This window comes from Bactrocera latifrons, unplaced genomic scaffold (assembly GCF_001853355.1).
Source record: "Bactrocera latifrons isolate USDA-ARS-PBARC rearing strain unplaced genomic scaffold, ASM185335v1 scaffold_470, whole genome shotgun sequence".
NCBI classification, from domain to species: domain Eukaryota; kingdom Metazoa; phylum Arthropoda; class Insecta; order Diptera; family Tephritidae; genus Bactrocera; species Bactrocera latifrons.
The window spans coordinates 142,373-160,604 of NW_017537124.1; the positions used below are offsets into that span (position 1 = coordinate 142,373).

The 18,232-nt window shown below is 37.4% G+C and overlaps 1 protein-coding gene across 2 annotated transcripts in view; it reads right to left on the reverse strand.

Annotated features, from left to right (window-relative positions):
• Window positions 1-238: 238 nt before the first annotated feature.
• The window catches only part of LOC108973345 (ciliogenesis-associated TTC17-interacting protein), a 50,523-nt gene continuing 32,529 nt past the window's right edge, over window positions 239-18,232 (reverse strand). For both annotated transcript variants that reach the window (XM_018940569.1, XM_018940570.1), the window contains exon 4: window positions 239-810. In XM_018940569.1, the coding sequence (XP_018796114.1) occupies window positions 353-810 (458 nt within the window). In that variant the 3' untranslated portion in view covers window positions 239-352. The remainder of the gene's footprint in view (window positions 811-18,232) is intronic.

Consider the following 18,232-nt stretch of genomic DNA (forward strand, 5'->3'; position numbering starts at 1 on the left):
GCTTGCACGGACGGACGGACATCCGGATTTCAACTCTACTCGTCACCCTGATCACTTTGGTATATATAACCCTATATCTGACTCTTTTAGTCTTAGGACTTACAAACAACCGTTATGTGAACAAAACTATAATACTCTCTTTAGCAACTTTGTTGCGAGAGTATAAAAATATAGGATTCCTTATATTTTTAGTTTAAAATTTATTGCTAATAAAATTCATTATACAAGTCACGTAAATTTAAAGATCCAAAGTTAGGAAAAATATACAAGCAATAGCAAAAATTAATTGTTATTCCGAAAAAATTTTAATTTAAACTGCGGTCCAAGATATGCACTATCCCGAAGATAAATCTTAATAAGTATTCTTCATATTTTGGAAAAATTTTATTGTAAATGAGAACACAACTTCTGGTTTCTTTTGGAGCAAGCTATGTATGTAATCGTAAAATAAATCCACGATTTCGGGGTGGTTGTGTAAATAGCACTGGGCATTTTCTAATGTGAGGTTCTTTTTTTTTTGATAATGCATTAAAAGCAAGTTATCAGCTTTCCACATCAATTCCAGTTTCGGTAAAATTCGTTCAACCGGCTTCGGAGGGGAGCGTAAGGCATGTAATAAATAATTATATTTTGGCCAAAAATGCAAAACAATTTTTCCATTGGATGTAAAGTACGTTTCCGATTTCTCCTCAGCCACTTCATTAAAATATTTATAATTTTTAACAACTATAACGTTATTGAAGTTGCGATAGAATATGCGTACTTTTTTGCGTTCTTTTTCTACAATGATTATACCATGCAACACTTTTCCTGAAATCAAATTTTAAATAAATGAAATTAATTTTCTAATTTTTATTCTGATACATTGATTTAAAAATGACATGTGTACTCCAAAATTCACGATATATTGATTTCCATTAGACCAGACTTTGGCTTAAACTTTTTACCGCTAATTATATCATATCTATTTCACTTGGGTTAATTTACTTATTAATGAAACTAAGTTAGTCTAGGACTTTTAATATACTTATGTACATAAATTAATACAAATTTGCTTGTTATCCATTCTGTTTCTTCGAATAATGCATCCCGAAGGCTTGTGCATAATTTTTATACTATCGACAGAAAGAGTAAAGCAATCGATATAGATATGGTGTTATTTTCATATAATTGTTTATGGTGACGAGACGAGCTAAATTCGGAGTGACTCTAATTGTTCGTCGGCTCGTCCGTTCATCCATGATAACTTGAGTAAAAATGAAGTCAAATTAAGATTAAGATGGCAGAGACGGCACTTTCCAAAAGTGTAGTTAAACGAAAATATATGAAGTGTTATAACTAAACACTAAATAGTGATACAATAATGTAATTTAATACAATTTCGAAGAGACACCTGTGAGCTAAACTTTTTTTAAAACCGCTCATACACTCGGTAAAATCAGATAATATTGGGTAGTCGTAAAAGTTTTTTCGTATTTCTGATCAAACTTCACCTTGTTGTTTTTATATTTCAAATAATAAATAAATAAATAAACAAACGGAAGCGAGCGAACCATTGTTGTGCTTCACAAAGTGATACAGCTTAGTTACGCCACTTTATAAGTTTTCGGTTAATGGCGTTTTGCGGGCGTGGCAGTGGTCCGAGTACGCCTATCTACGAGATCGTAGTTTGTTTTGTACTAAGGAACCCGCATACAAAGTACCATACCAATTTTATCAAGATATCTCAATTTGAACTAAAGTTACAGCTTGCACGGACGGACAGGCAGACAGTAATCCGAATTTCATCTTTTCTCGTCATCCTGATCATTTTTATAAAATTTGAAATTCGCTGACAAAAAATATATATAAAATTTGGATTTAGTAAAGCGTTTGCGAGATTTTCATCGCCAAAAATCACCGAATGAAAAAATAAAAAAATACCTTCTACAAAACGACTTATAAATTTTTTTAGTTTTAAAATTCGTAAGAAAATTCTTTAAATTTAATATCCGTTAATATATTTTAAACGGTTAGATTTACGAAAAATTGTGGATACTTTGTGAAGAGCATTAAATTTTAAATTATATCCACAAATATACATCATACAGTATGTCTCACAAATCTTTCCATATGACAACATTTGACAAAGATAAAGTTCACACTGAATTTTAAAACATATTTATTTAGGATTTTTTTATAACAATCATTTTTGTTTTATTGTTTATTATTTCTGAAGAGAAAACAATATTTTTAAAGTTTATTAGAAGACTAAATCAAAAACAGAAAACGTCTTATTCGGTACTGTCTCAAAATTTCAAGTTTTCACATACACGCTAGCATTTTTATGTTGGTGTGACTACCTGTATTAAAGCCTCCGTGGCATCGTTTAAATTAATTTTTTATGTCATATTTGTATGGAATCTTCTCCCACTTCCCTGCGATGCACTGTATTAAGGTGCCTTTGTTTGTAGAGCACCTGTTTGCCACTTTTTTTTTTCAAATAAGCTCCTAAATTTTCTATAGGATTGATGTCTGAGCTTTGCGCAGGAGTATCCAACACTTTTGAGAAATTATATAGCAATCAAATCCTGCATATAAGACTAGTGGTTGGGATCATTATCTTGATATAATTTTTAATTCAATTTATTGGGGCATTTTGGATCTGCTAGCCCAAATTTTTGCACACTCCTTTCTAAATTGTTACGTAAAATGTCTAAATATATTTCCTTGTCATAGTATGTTTTATAATTCTTATTTCACCCATACCTTTGCTACAAATACAACCCCATACCAATACAGTCAGCTTTCCAAATCCATCAATAAAAAATACAAGCAACTGTAGTTTAAGTTTTGTGTAAATACTTTTGACTACCGTTAATCTTCAGCTCACTTGCTGTTTTCAGTCCTAGGTACCGTTTTCTTTACGAAATTGACTTCAGTTTCTTCAAACAACATCGAAATCAAAAACATCTGCCATTGAAACATCGATGTATCGAAACATCGATGAATTTTTGAACTTTTTTAACGTGTTTTATTAGATAGCATAAAAATCTTATTTCAGAACCATAAATAAGTGAAATACAGCAGTACGCGTTTAATTGACTTATATTTTAGCTACCTATTAAAACCTTTTCTCAATAAATAAAAGATATAAATAGTTTTTGAACAAACAACAAATCATTTATTTAAAACAGAATTTAAAAATAACAATTTGAAAAGTCTTTTGCCCGTCAAGCGATTTCTTTGCTGTGTGATCGTTGCTCCAGCTTTAGAGGCCACAATGGATAAATATTTGGAAGCTTGTTTATACAATTCAGGAAATCTTCTTCTTGATTGGCGTAGTCACCGCTTACGCGATTATAGCCCAGTTAACAACCGCGCGCCAGTTGTTTCTTCTTTTCGCTACGTGGCGCCAATTAGATATTCCAAGTGAAGCCAGGACCTTCTCCACTTGGTCCTTCCAATGGAGTGGAGGTCTTCCTCTTCCTCTGCTTCCCCCGACGGGTACTGCGTTGAATACTTTCAGAGCTGGAGTGTTTTCATCCATTCGGACAACATGACCTAGCCAGCGTAGCCGCTGTCTTTTAATTTGCTGAACTATGTCAATGTCGTCGTATATCTCGTACAGCTCATCGTTCCATCGAATGCGATATTTGCCGTGGCCAATGCGCAAAGGACCATAAATCTTTCGCAGAACTTTTCTCTCGAAAACTCGCAACGTCGACTCATCCGTTGTTGACATCGTCCGAGCCTCTGCATCATATAGCAGGACGGGAATTATACTCAGTCCGAAGTAGCACCTGTTGGCAAGAGTTATCCTGCGTTGGATTTCCAGGGAGATATTGTTGGTGGTGTTTACGCTGGATCCAAGATAGACGAAATTATCTACAATTAAAATTAAATTAAAATTAAAATTAACTACAAGTTATGACTGTCAACCGTGACGTGAGTACCTAGTCGCGAGTGCGACGACTCTTTGTTTGATGACAGGAGATATTTCGTCTTGAATTCGTTCACTGCCAGACCAAGTTGTTTTGCTTCCTTGTCTAGTCTGGAGAAAGCAGAACTAACGGCGCGGGTGTTGAGGCCAATGATATCAATATCATCGGCATACGCCAGCAGCTGTACACTCTTATAGAAGATGGTACCTTCTCTATTTAGTTCTGCAGCTCGAACTATTTTCTCCAGAACCAGGTTGAAAAAGTAGCACGATGAGGAATCGCCTTGTCTGAAACCTCGTTTGGTATCGAACGGCTCGGAGAGGTCCTTCCCGATTCTGACGGAGCTTTTGGTGCTGCTCAACGTCAGATTACACAGCCGTATAAGTTTTGCAGGTATACCAAATTCAGACATCGCGGCATAAAGGCAGCTCCTTTTCGTGCTGTCGAAAGCAGCTTTGAAATCGACGAAGAGGTGGTGAGTGTCGATTCTCCTTTCAAGGGTCTTTTCCAGTGAAGCCACACTGATAAGGTCCAATCAGTTTGTTGACGGTGGGCTTTAATCTTTCACACAATACGCTCGATAGAACCTTATATGCAATGTTGAGGAGGCTTATCCCATGGTAGTTGGCGCAGATTGTGGGTCTCCTTTCTTGAGGATTGGGAATAGCACACTTACATTCAAATCGTTGGGCATGCTTTCGTCCGACCATATTTTACAAAGAAGCTGATGCATGCTCCCCATCAGTTCTTCGCCGCCGTGTTTGAATAGCTCGGCCGGCAATCCATCGGCCCCGCCGCTTTGTTGTTCTTCAGGCGGGTAATTGCTATTCGAACTTCTTCCTGGTCGGGCAATGGAACGTCTGCTCCATCGTCATCGATTGGGGAATCGGGTTCGCCTTCTCCTGGCGTCGTGCATTCAGCAGGCTGGAGGAGTGTTCCCTCCATAATTTAAGTATGCTCTGGGCATCTACAAGAGTATGCTCCGATCTTGAAACCTTCTGTAAGCCGCCGCATTTTTTCATAGAATTTTCGAGCATTACCCCTGTCGGCCAGCTTATAAAGCTCTTCGTACTCACGCATTTCGGACTCTTTCTTTTTCTGTCTGCAACGAGTCTCACACCAAACTTGCGCTCCTTTATATCCGTCGCATTTCTTGGACGGCGGTGATATCAGCCTTTATTTTTACGAGGGCATCAACCAGCTGGGCAGCGGCACCTTCCCAAATAAGCGACCGTACATTCCAGGTGCATGCCCCCCATTCGTAGTCCTTATTTCGTTTGCCATCGTCATCAAAAATGGGGTCCCTCATTCGAGGCTGTTGTTGCGTTTTCATTCGGGGTGTTTTTTTACGTGGCGGGTCCCAAACCGCACAACCCTATGCAGGGAGTTCAGGAAATACATTTTTCATATCATCCCACATTTCTGTTTGATTCTGATTGATAGAAGCAACAGCCAAGATACATTTGCATATACATTTTCATATTTTGGTGGGCCTACTGTTTGTGATGGCTCCAAATGTCAAGCGGGTTTTTTGTTGCACACTCATCCGAAGATTCCGACGTACTAACGCCATTATTTGCATCCTTTATCAAACTCTTTATATACAAAACTGTTTTGTTTTTAGCCAGTGCATCTTTAAAATTCAGAAATTTGAATCTCGAATCCAATACAGTAGCCAACGCCAGAACTGAATTAAATTCAAGTTTGCCAAATCTCTTATTCAAGTTCTTTTGCAGTTCACTTTTTAGCTCCCCTACAATAGCGTCTTGAGCTGAAATTTTTGTCAGAGCTTCAGTTAAACAGTTTAATAAAGGTATAGCCTCTCTAATGGTAACGTAGGTATCAGTCGAAATCTTCCTGGTCAGAATTTCAAAACACTTTAATAATTCAATCACCTCCTTAATTTTGTTCAGGTCGGATTCATTAACCTAGAGGGTGCTTCTGGGCGAGTGAGCAGTACTTCACTTAAAATAGGGGCTAACTGGACAAATCTCTCTAACATATAAAGACATGAATTCCATCGCGTTCTTACGTCAAGAATCATTTTCTTGGTATTACTTGTAGAAGCCACTTCTTTTAATAAACTTAACAATGTCGCGCATCTTAATTATCTAAGCTGATACTTCCGTGGACTTATCTATTTATCTATTGATTGCGTTACAGCCAAATTAAGCGTGTGTGCGCAGCATGGTATTATTTGTTTTCGCCAAACAAGCTTCTATTTAATTTCATCATGGTTGAATCATTATCAGTTACACAAGCAGAAACTTTATTTATGAAAACGATTCATTCGTTGAAAATACAATACATGCAGTCTTTTTATTACCATTGTCGGATAACTCACTTGACGATTTCGTCCCCGCGGTTGGTGATATGTTAATTACTTCAGAAATTTTTCGCTGTTTTCGTTCCGAGTGCGGCGTAGTTTTGGAGGAGCATTCTGCATTATCAACTTGATCGAGTAATGCCTTTTTATGTACATTCCCAACGTGACAGCGAAGATTCGACGTGTTACCTGATGTTTTTAATTTCTTGTTGCAGAGTTTGCATGTGGCGGAAGCATATGAATTTCTTAGAAAGAAGCTCCAGACCTTGCTTTTTGATTTCGAAGGCAGCATTTTGAAAATCTTCAATATTATGTACATATTTAAACGTCTAACACAATTATTTACATATATTTTATATTCACTAACGTATGTATGTACCTAATCCCGTGCTATTTCGTTTACAAGTTTTTTAAATAAACAAAATAAGTCAATGCTACCCATCATTCAAAGGACAGTTATTTTAAATTGTCAAAAATATATTCAACTTTGCATTTCAAACCATAAATCATTTTATTTCATATTAAATTCACATATGTTAGTTGGCTGGAAGCAGTTGCCTATTGCGGTGGTGATAATTAACAAGTTTTGTTGTGAAAAGTGCTAAGAGTTGTGTAAAAATTGTTTAAGACTGGTATTATAATTGGGTAAGTATACTAAAATATTTGTACATTATAGCATTTTTTACCGAAATATATGTTTTAATATGAATTTTATATACTAAACTCATAAAAATTAAATGCAAAGTTAGAACGGAATTTGGTACATTGAAATTTTACCTGTACCGATCTACATACGTGCTATGAAACGGAATTAGGAACATATATCATACTTCGTTTTACTTTGTTTTGGGGTTGAAAATTGAGTTTTAATATATATTTAAACTCTTAGCTTAAAGTAAACTCAATAAATTATTTAAAGATCAATTTCTGTCCTATCGGTTTTTGAGGAAAAAGCCTATTTTTTTGAGGACAAAATTTCAGAAATGAGCTTAAAATAAGTAAACACAATTCAGAATCTTACTTTTTCTAAAGCTATGTTATTGGATTAACAAAACTTTAATTGCGATGATTCTTCATTAGTGGAATTTAATTTAGTTACAAAACAGTTTACATCAAATATTTCGGGAACTCCTTGCTTAATATTTATAAAAACATGTAGCACGAAAATAGGCTTCGGTTTTTAATTTTGTGCCTAATTCCGTGTGTGTTTGTGCCTAACGGTGTGTTTCTAATTACGTTTCAATTTATTTTAACAGAAAGAACCGCCATCATGCCAAAATATACACAGGAATCATTAAATTTAGCCCTTGAAGCAATAAAAAGCAATCGGATGACATGTTACAAGGCTTCAAAGGTATATCGTGTTCCAAAGCAAACTCTACTGGACAAAATTAAATACAAGTATTCAAAAGGCTGTCCAGGATCTCCAGCTGTGCTAACGACAGAAGAAGAAAGTTTTATTGTCAAATGGGTTTGTTATCTGGCGGAAATAGGCTTTCCAGTAACAAAATATCAACTTGTAAACTGCGTTACTAACTTGGTTAAAGAACTAATATGGCCGAATTCTTTTAAAAATAATATACCAGGCAGAAAGGGGTTGCAAGGGTTTTTGGAAATAAATCCCACAGTGAGTCAACGTGTTTCGCAATCTCGTGCATCGGTAACAGAATCTTCCATAAGAAGTCGGTTTAAAAGAGTATATCAGTACTTGGAAAATAATTGTCTCGATGTTTTGGAAGATTCAACACGAATCTTCAACTGAGATGAGTCCGCGTTTTTTCTTTGTCCAAAAGGTCAAGCAGTTTCGACAAAACGGGGTTCAAAGCATGTATACTTCAGATCTGGCAATGATGATAAAGAATGTCTTACATTATGCATAGGAGATTCCGCTTCCGGTAAAATGATGCCAACTTTTGCTCTCTTTCCGTACAAAAGATTTCCAACCAACATACTTTCCAAATTTCCTTCTGATTTTGCTATTGGAAAGTCGGATTCAGGCTGGATGACCTGCGAAACATTTTATGAATATATAACAAATGTCTTGTATCCCTTCATCCTGAAAGAAAATATACAACTCCCAATCGTAATATTTATGGATGGGCACACGTCACATTTGTCGCTGCATCTTATTAAGTTTTGCAAGAAGCAAGGAATCATACTTATAGCGCTTCTTCCAAACTCGACGCACTTACTGCAACCAATGGATGTTGCAGTATTTCATAGTTTAAAAAATGACTGGAGAAAGCAAATACAAAATTGGAGAATGCTAAATAATGGGCAAAGAATAAAACGGGAAGATTTCGGACGTATTGTTCAGAAATGCATACAATCTGCAATCACTTCTGATATACTACAAAACGGTTTTAAGGCTTGTGGCATATTTCCGTTTAATGAAGAGCAGTGGCTTACAATAAAATTTTAAAACCTGACATCAGAGACACATCCAATATAATCAGAGCACCAAACACGAATATCGCAGAAATTTCAGAGAACTATGAAGCAACAAAAACACTCGAAACTAATTTCGAAGAATTTTGGCAAAGTTTTGAAAAAAGGTTGCCGGCTGAAAAGCTTAAACTGTTTATTGAGTGCAGCGGAACTTGGAAGGGTGATGTTAAAGACGAAAACTTATTTTACTTTTGGAGAAGTGTTAAGAATGAGCAAACAAGCAGCTGCATTGCAAGTATTTCTGTTTCCGATCTTTATATTACGAGTATTTTAGCTAACAACGACTTTATTGGATATCGAAAACATGAGTATTAACTTCATAGATTACAATGAAAAATTAGTTAGCAAACATAATTTGAGCAGCTCAACTCCATCTTGTGCCGTGAAGTCCAAGCAGCGTGAAGTAGTACATATATTGGACCTTGCCCAGTAGCTCAAGCCATTAACTTCGAAGATATCCCAACAACTGTCAACCATCCACCAAGACCTCAGTTGCCCACTAGGGAGGCGAATGACAATGTAGACGTGGTTAGTATTAATTCAAGAACTCCACCAAAAAGCACAGTTAATGCAATAGAAATAAAAAAAAAAACTGAATTTCCAACGCCTTTCAAAAATGCTCTTTTCTGGCCAGAGTCCCAACCAATGAACCCGAACAAAAAATTTGTCAAGAAAAAATTAACCCCAACTGTCGCCACTGCTTCTGAATACATTGAGTAGCACGCGACGCATGGATGAAGAAAAAAGGATTAAGAAAGAAAAGATAATTTAAAAAAAAAAAGAAAAGCAAGGTTCAAAGGTGAAAGTAAAACAGAACATTAATAATAGTTTTAATCCAGGAGACTATGTTGTAGTGAGGTATGAAGGCGGGAAATTTCCTGGGCAAGTTTTAAAAGTTACTAATGGGAATCCAGAAAATTTTCAAATCAAAACCATGACAATGAGTGGATCTAACTGGCGTTGGCCAGAAAAAGAAGATATTTCAGAATACGACGCCGATGAAGTAGTTAAAAAAATTAATTTACCTCAGCCTATAAATAAGAGAGGAATATTTTCAATACCTGATATGTAATAAACTAAAATTTAATATTGAACTGACTTTATGTATATTAATGTAATTGAAATTATTTTATTTCACGTACAAGTAATTGAATGTATACAGTTTTACTAACTAAATACTTATTATTTTATGTTTATATATCGCATCAAAAGCATAGCTGACAAATAATGTCATTAAAATATTTGAAGTTATTTTATTTTATCTAAGTAATTTTCTATGTGATTTATGTGAATAAAAATGTTTACGTTGTGTTCCACGTATAAACTGTGTAAGTTTTACTAACAATTTGCTAGGAATAGTTGAAATAAGAACCTTTTCTAATGTAGCACGGAATAAGGATCACTTTAGCACGGAATTAAGATTTTGACAAAATTTTAGCACGGAATTGGGGCCAATTGAGTGTTTCAGAAAAAGCATTAATAACAAAAAAACGGTACAAAGATTCTATCATTTGAAAAGTTAATATGAAAAATAAAAGCTTTATTTACGATTTGTTTATAATTCTTCATTCTGTCTAACTTTTGATTTACTGTAATATGCGTATATTCATCAATCTACCTTAACATGCCGTAATTAGGAGCATTAATTTTACACCTGTAATAAAGTTGTGATTGACAACAGATGAATTCGAAACAAAACTTATATTAAACGTTCAAAAACAACTTCTAACACACATAGCACGAAATAGACTGTCACACAAAATGTAGTTTCGATTTTTTGTAAAACTTATTTCGCATTAATTCATTCGCTTACGAATCACTGTTATTCAAGTGCACATTCAACCAACAAATTCTCCGTATTTTACAACAACACACATGACAGTTTGGTAAAGCGCTTCGAAGCAGATGTTTTCGCGTTAATACCGAGAAAAAGTGCTGCAAAGATGTGGAGTAAAATTTGCAAAAACATCGATCCAGGCAACATCGATGTATCGATGTTTTTATCGTTTGCATCCCTAATAGCGCATAGTCAAGGCATGGATAATATGATACGAGACTCTTTGATTCGAGAGAGAGCTGTCGAAACTCGCATTTTTTATAACATTTGCCAATGATGCCACTAATGAAAAATATTAGATTGGGTATTTAATAAATTATACAAAAAAACTAAATTAAAACTTTGAAAATGCGTACATATATTTTTTCCTTTGAAATATAAACATTGTAGTATACCTGTTAGCACGCAACAACCCTAATTTTATAAAATGTTTAAACTTAAGGAATGTACATTAAAATATAACTCTAAGGATTTATTAAATTTTGATTTTACATTAAAATGCAACCATGTAGATGTATGTCCCCCTATTTGTCTGTGCTAGCTCACCTGCGGCTTACCCTTTTGCGTTGGCTCATTCTCTTTTGATTCGCTGGCGGAGTGGTACATACACCTACAAGGAACACAATTATTTTGGCGAACGATCGTACAATCGAGTTATTGAAATTAAATAAAATACGAATCGGCTTAAAATAAGTGTTTTACTTTGCCACCCGCCAACATCCTAAAATAATTTGTGGTATTAGCGATCAAATATTCGTGATATTTGTGAGTTATACAATTGTGGAAATTTGCGCTTAAAATAAATTTGCGTACAATTGACTTGCGTAGTGCCATTTGCTAAGCCGTTATGCCTGACTTGCGAAACTTAGATCGTACCGTTATTGACGATAGCGTGATTCCGTTTACCGGTGCGCATACCAACTATGTGGAATCACCTCTTAATGTGGATAACGCAATAACTGGGACACAGTCTGCAATACTAAGTAGAATGTCAAATATAAATACGACACAAATTAATTTTTCACCAATTTTTTTCACAAATGTTGCTGTGACTACGACGATCACACCTGCTCAATATTCATCCCATGGTTTATATCAAATTTCGTCACATTCTTCGCCGCCGTTTGGGTCCGGAGGCGTGGGCATGGCTACGAATCAACCACCAGCACAAACGGCCATGCCTAAGGAACCTAACCTCGTGGGGCTCTATAACAAACTACCTTCAGTTGTTGGTGGACCCCAAATGAACTCAACATTTGCTCATTCATCCGCATGCCAGAGCCAGCACGTACCAATGAGTTCAGTTTATACGTCCACTTATGGAGGAAACGTCTTTCCAAACGCGCTATTTCCTCGCGTCACATCTTTGGTTAATGGAGATGGGTGCAGTGCTGCCGCACAATATAACCCCTTCTCTCCTCCACCCAACTATTTAGGGCAACCACATGGAGGTTTTGCGCCCATCAACGATAGTACATTTAGGCAGGTTCAGAATAGTTTGAATGTGAGTTTAAACCCATCACATATAGCATCTAGACAGGCGATAAGCAAAGATTTGCCACCTTTCTCCGGAAAGCCAAAAGAATGGCCATTGTTTATAACAAACTATGAACAGTCAACGGAACGCTGTGGATTTTCTGAACAAGAAAACTTAATATAATTACAAAAATCACTGCGTGGTGCCGCTCTTGAAGCTGTTCGGGGAAAATTGATGATCCCATCTACAGTTCATCTAGCCATCGAAACTCTTCGTATGCTTTTCGGGAGGCCTGACGTTATACATAACACCCTACAACGGAAATTGAGACARATGCCAGCAGTGAGAACCGATCGACTGAATACCCTTATCGATCTTGCGTTGGGTGTACAAAATTATAGAGCAACCATGCAAGCATTAGGCCTGAAAGACTAACTCAATGACCCTATGCTTATCAATGAGTTGCTGAGTAATCTTCCTGGGGATATGAAATTAGACTGGGGTCGTCGTCGAATGACCATCTCAAGGGTAGATGTCGTGTCCTTTGATAAATGGTTATTTTCGCTGGCATCATGTTCAAGCCAGGTAACGGCACTTAATGAAACCAACGGTAACGCTGCGGAAGAAAGGGTGTTAGGAAAGAGCAATAGGCAAAGAGTTTTCGTGCACGACGAAATACCAAAGAAGCTTAGCCCAACGAAAACGCGTAAAGAGGAAACTAAACATCCCATAGCTTGTTATCTGTGCGACAAAGAGCACAATCTTGCCGATTGTTCAAACTTCCTAGCAAAGAGTCGAAATGAACACGTTGGCAGTTAATCAAGGACAAAAAGCTATGCATTCGATGCTTTAAGTCCCACATGGTTAGACGCTGCACCTCTAAGCAAGTTTGCGGAGCAGGTGGATGTAGAATGGTGCACAACCCACTACTACATAGCCAAAATGCTGCAGCTAATACTAGTCGGGTAAATACAATCCTAGTTCATCAACGTAAGTTTAGAAGAGCCATTTTTCGTTACATTCCGGTAATATTGTATGGTCCTAAAGCCACAGTGAGATATTTGCGTTGATAGAAGAGGGAGCTTCATGCACATTGATCTACAGTAAATTGGCTGAGCAGCTAGGTCTCGACGGCCCTGGTGAAGACTTGTGCTTGAGATGGACGGGAGACATAACATAGCTCATAAACCCAGAGATTTTAAGCTGTAAAATATCTGAAAGAGAGAGAAACTCTAGGTGATATCGTGTGCACAATATTCGAACAATCACTGACCTCGAGTTACCGCAACAAACTCTCAACGCAGACACTTTAAATGAGCACAAACACCTGAAGTCATTGCCTATTCTATCATACACCGACTGCAAAGCGCGATTATTAATAGGCTTGGACAACACGGCTAAATTTTGCGTACCTGTGGAGGTGCGTCAAGCTGAAGGTGTTGATCTAATAGCTGTGCGTTGCAAAATAGGTTGGTCGGTATATGGTCAGGATAAGTTGGCTTATCAGTCAGACGAAAACCTGCTCCACGTTTGCACCTGTACTAAATATGATCAGCTTGATAACTTAATTAAAGACTATTTCTCTATCGATTCGGTGGGTATGAATCCTGTTCTTAAACCGCTTAGATCAAGGGCAGACGAGCGTGCTTACCACATAATGGAGAAAACAGTTTTGTATGATGCCAGTGTTAAGAAATGCGAAACGGGCCTCTTGTGGAAATATGACCACATTGACTTGCCCGACTCATATCGAATGGCATATAATAGCCTCCAATACCTGCAAAAGAAGATGCAAAAGAGCCCCGATCTGAAGCAGTATCTTATTGGGAAGTTAAATGAATATCTCGAAAAGGGTTACATAAGAAAACTGGATGTCGAGGAAATATCGAAAGGAGGCAAATCTTGGTTTATTCCAATATTCACAATTGAGAACGTTAACAAAAATAAATTGAGAATCGTGTGGGATGCAGCAGCTAAGGTGAGTGGTGCCAGTCTGAACGACGTATTACTGAAAGGACCCGATCTTCTAAGATCGTTGGTAGGTGTCCTATTGAGGTTTCGTGAACGACCAGTGGCCATTTGTGGAGATATTCGTGAAATGTTTCACCAAATTAGGGTGAGAGCGGAAGATCAAGTAGCACAGCAGTTCCTGTGGCGAAACGGCGAAAGTAGCAGACGTCCCGATGTATTCGCTATGACCGTTATGACGTTTGGGGCATCGCGTTCCCCATCTTTTTCAAACGACATCAAAGATAAGAACGCTGTACGTTTCTAGAAGATACTACCAAATGCTGTGGCAATAATTGTCGAAAATACGTTTGTGGACGACTGGTTGCATAGTGTGGATAGTGAGGAAGAAATGATTCGACTCGCTACTGACGTCCGCTTCATTCATTGTGAAGGCGGGTGCGAGATGCGAAACTGGTTGCCGAATTCTAAACCAGATCTGCAAGCACTCTCAAGTAAGCATAAACCCGCGAATAAATGCTTCATAGAGCCCGGATCAGAGCTTCAAAAAGGTTCTTGGTATGTGGTGGTTACCAACCAATGACGAACTAACCTTTGTCTACAGGTTCAAGCCGAATATGTGCAATGAATCCACTTTTCCAACGAAGCGACAAATGCTTCCAGTAATGATGACTATATTCGACCCTTTGGGTCTGTTGGGGTTTATAGTAATTCAAGCTAAGATGATATTACGAGATGTGTGGCAATCGGGAGTAATCTGGGATGAACCTGTACATGATAAAGAACGTTCCGCATGGTGGAAGTGGCTGCGAATACTAGGCTGTATTGATAAAATCCGAATTCCAAGGTGCTAGACTTTCGCAAATCGCAGCAGCGACAACCAACTTCATATCTTTGTTGATGCTAGCATATCAGCATATGCGGCTGTGGTCTTTCTACGTTCAAGTATGGGCGACAAAGTTTATTGCTGTCTCGTTGCCTCCAAGACACGAGTTGCTCCGTTGAAGCCACTGTCGGTGGCGAGACTTGAGCTGATGGCAACCATCTTGGGACTTCGTCTAGCTAAGTTCATAGGAAAGGAACTCTTCATACAAATTAAGCGCCGAATTTTGTGGTGGGACTCAAAGGATGTACTATATTGGTTTAGGCCCGACGCCAGTAAATTCAACCAGTTTGTAGCTGTGCGAATTGGGGAAATATTAAAGGATTCGCAAATCAGCGTATGGCGGTGGGTGCCAACCTTGGATAACGTAGCTGACGACGGCACGAAATGGTACAACAATATGGAACTTAACAGCTCTGTGAGATGGTTTACGGGCCCTGAATTCCTAAGTCTATCAGAAACTTTCTGGCCAACATCCGAATTCAAAGAGCCACAAACCGTAAAAGAAACTGTGCAACACGTAACAATTGATTCTTCAAAAGATATTGGTTATACGCAACCGGATCCTACAAGGTTTAGTAAGTGGGATAAATTGCGCGCAGTACAGATGTGCGTTCTTCGTTTTCTCCGTTTGACTATGAAGAACACTGCCAGAAACCCAGTTACTCAGACAATTCTTTCCGATAGGTTTAAATTCCCATGCACCTTTCAGGAATATCTTCTAGTATGCAGGATTCAAATAAGCCAAAATCTTCAATAATAGGAGAAAAAGTTTGAGACTATTCACCAATACTAAAAGAAAAGTCTGACCCATTATTAAGTAGCTTATAAATGTATATATTTAGAAATGAGTGTTTAAATTTGATGTAATTGCCTGAATGAATACTACATTGAAAATGTGATTGGCAATGCTTATAAAATGAAACTTTTTTATAATATCAAATCAAAACATTTTGAAAACAATCATGAATACTATTTGTTTTTTAACCGTAAGAATAGTACAGTGGTTGTAATATGACTTTGGACAATGGCTTGCGGTACATATGTAACATTTATTTCACATCGTTATATAATCTTACAATATACCCTGTAAGACGGGTATCTGTTAGTAAACGTGTTACCGACTTCTAATTCTTTACTTTAGTAACAAGCCATTTATTCAGTGGTTTTCTCGATTTATCCAATTGCAATTAGTATTGCATGCTCTTTCCTTATAAGTTAATATCATTTTAAGTAAATATCAAGAACCGTGAAACTGCTTTAATAACCATCATAAGGCGTTTCAACTATCACTAAATCAAATATTTTTCACTTTAACAGTTACACAGATCAAATGGCTGTCACCGGATCGAAATGTTGTGATAGACGGAAGACACGTCTCCGGTGTTTTAGACGTGCGTACGCTCCGAGATCCTAATGTTGACTTGGAGCCAAGATACGCACTCGGCTCTGTACAGGCGAAAACGCACGTCAACAGACATAAACACAAAACTAATACGGTTGCGTAAACTGACGTTGAGCAACACCGAAAACTGCGTCAGGATCGGGAAGCAACCCTCCGAGCCGTTCGATACCAACCGAGGTTTCAGACAAGGCGACTCCCTTTCGTGTGACCTCTAAACCAACTTCTGGAGAAAATAATTCCAAGTACATAGCTAAACAGAGAAAGTACCACTTTCTATAAGAGTGTACAGCTGCTGACGTATGCTAAGGATATCAAAATCATTGGCTTAAACAAGCGTGCCGTTAGTTTTGCTTTCTTCAGAATGAATAAGGCAGCGAAGCAAATGGGTCTGGTGGTGAACGAGGGCAAGACGAAATATTTCGACTATCTTAGAACCAGTACTAACACCAACAATAATGTCAACCTCGAAATCCAACGACTGAGTAGGCAATCGAGAAGTAAAGTCCACACTTCGSCTCTGAAAGTATTCGACACAGTAACCGCCGTAGGAAGCGGAGGAAGAGGAAGACCTCCACTCCGTTGCAGAGATCCGGTGGAGAAGGACCTGGCTGCACTTGGTGTCTCGAAGTTACGCCAAATTGCTAAAAGAGGATACGATTGGCGTGCTGTTGTTAAGTCGACTATATCCTTGTAAAAGGTGTCTACGCCATTAAGAAGAAGGAGTGTTGAATCATCGCAGGAAGGTAGATTCTTCATAYTTATTTCAATAATATTAAGATCCACTGAATTAAACTATGCAACTAACGAGAAAAAACTTTTGGTTATACTGTGGCTATAAACGCAATACATAACTATATATATACGGTGTTAGTGATTTGGAAATACATACCACCGACCATCACGCTTTATCATTTGCCATTTCTGAAAACTATTTATTAAAGAATTTTCTAAAAAAAAAAATATATATAGTTGAATATATCGATTTACGAATTTTTTATTTGAATCAAATTTTAAAATGTTATTTAAAATTAGTAATTTAACGATTAATTTAAAACAGTTTCGAAATTAACCCAAATTATGAAACATCTACAAGGCAGCTCCAAATAAATTACTATTATTAAAAGCAAATCAATAATCAGTGAACTTAAACCTAAAGTACTGAACCGATTTTAGAAAAATGTTTCACACTGTCCAGTTTGAACTTACTTGAAAGATAGGATTGTTAATAACCTTGGGTTGCCATTTCACCTTGACAGCTCGGTCACTCCTGATGATCGTCCCTCCGGGACGATTCTCCATTAGCGATGATATCGATGTTCATCTAAAACCATGGTGTCGTATTCGTCATCAGTCATACTTAAAGCTCACCACGTTTCATATTGTCATTCGTAAATATTCCTGCATAGAACTTCCGCTGGTTCGGTATATCTGGTAGATCGTCAACCACGTACCGATTGTTTGATAATACCTTCGTTACCAAATATGGATCTTTGTATGACGGATCAAGCTTAAGAGATGTCTCTTTGGAGGAGGCTCCTAGTCTATTACAACTGAATTTTACTCGTTATACTGTCTCGGGCTACGATGTTTGTTTGTTGTCGTTTTTTCCATTTAGTCCTTTCTATGTTTATTCGTTCAGCTGCTGATTTTAGTCGGAAACTTTCATGTTGAATTTTCCTATCGTCGTCGTCATCTGTGCTTGTTYGGAKTAATCAATCTGTTGTGACGTCTCGTAGTTTATAGTTGTAAATTAAGCGGTTAGAACCTTCTTGCGGGCTTTGGAAATTTATGCTCTATTGAAGTTGCGGTGGAGCTTAGTCCCATTCTTTATCGGTTTTGATGCTGCATTTGAACGATGCTAAAATTGTCTTATTAACACGTTCGGTTTGAACGTTGGCGCGGGGTGTGCGCACTGCTACTTTGACATGCCTGATGCCATACCTGTCAGTGAAGCTCTGAAACTCT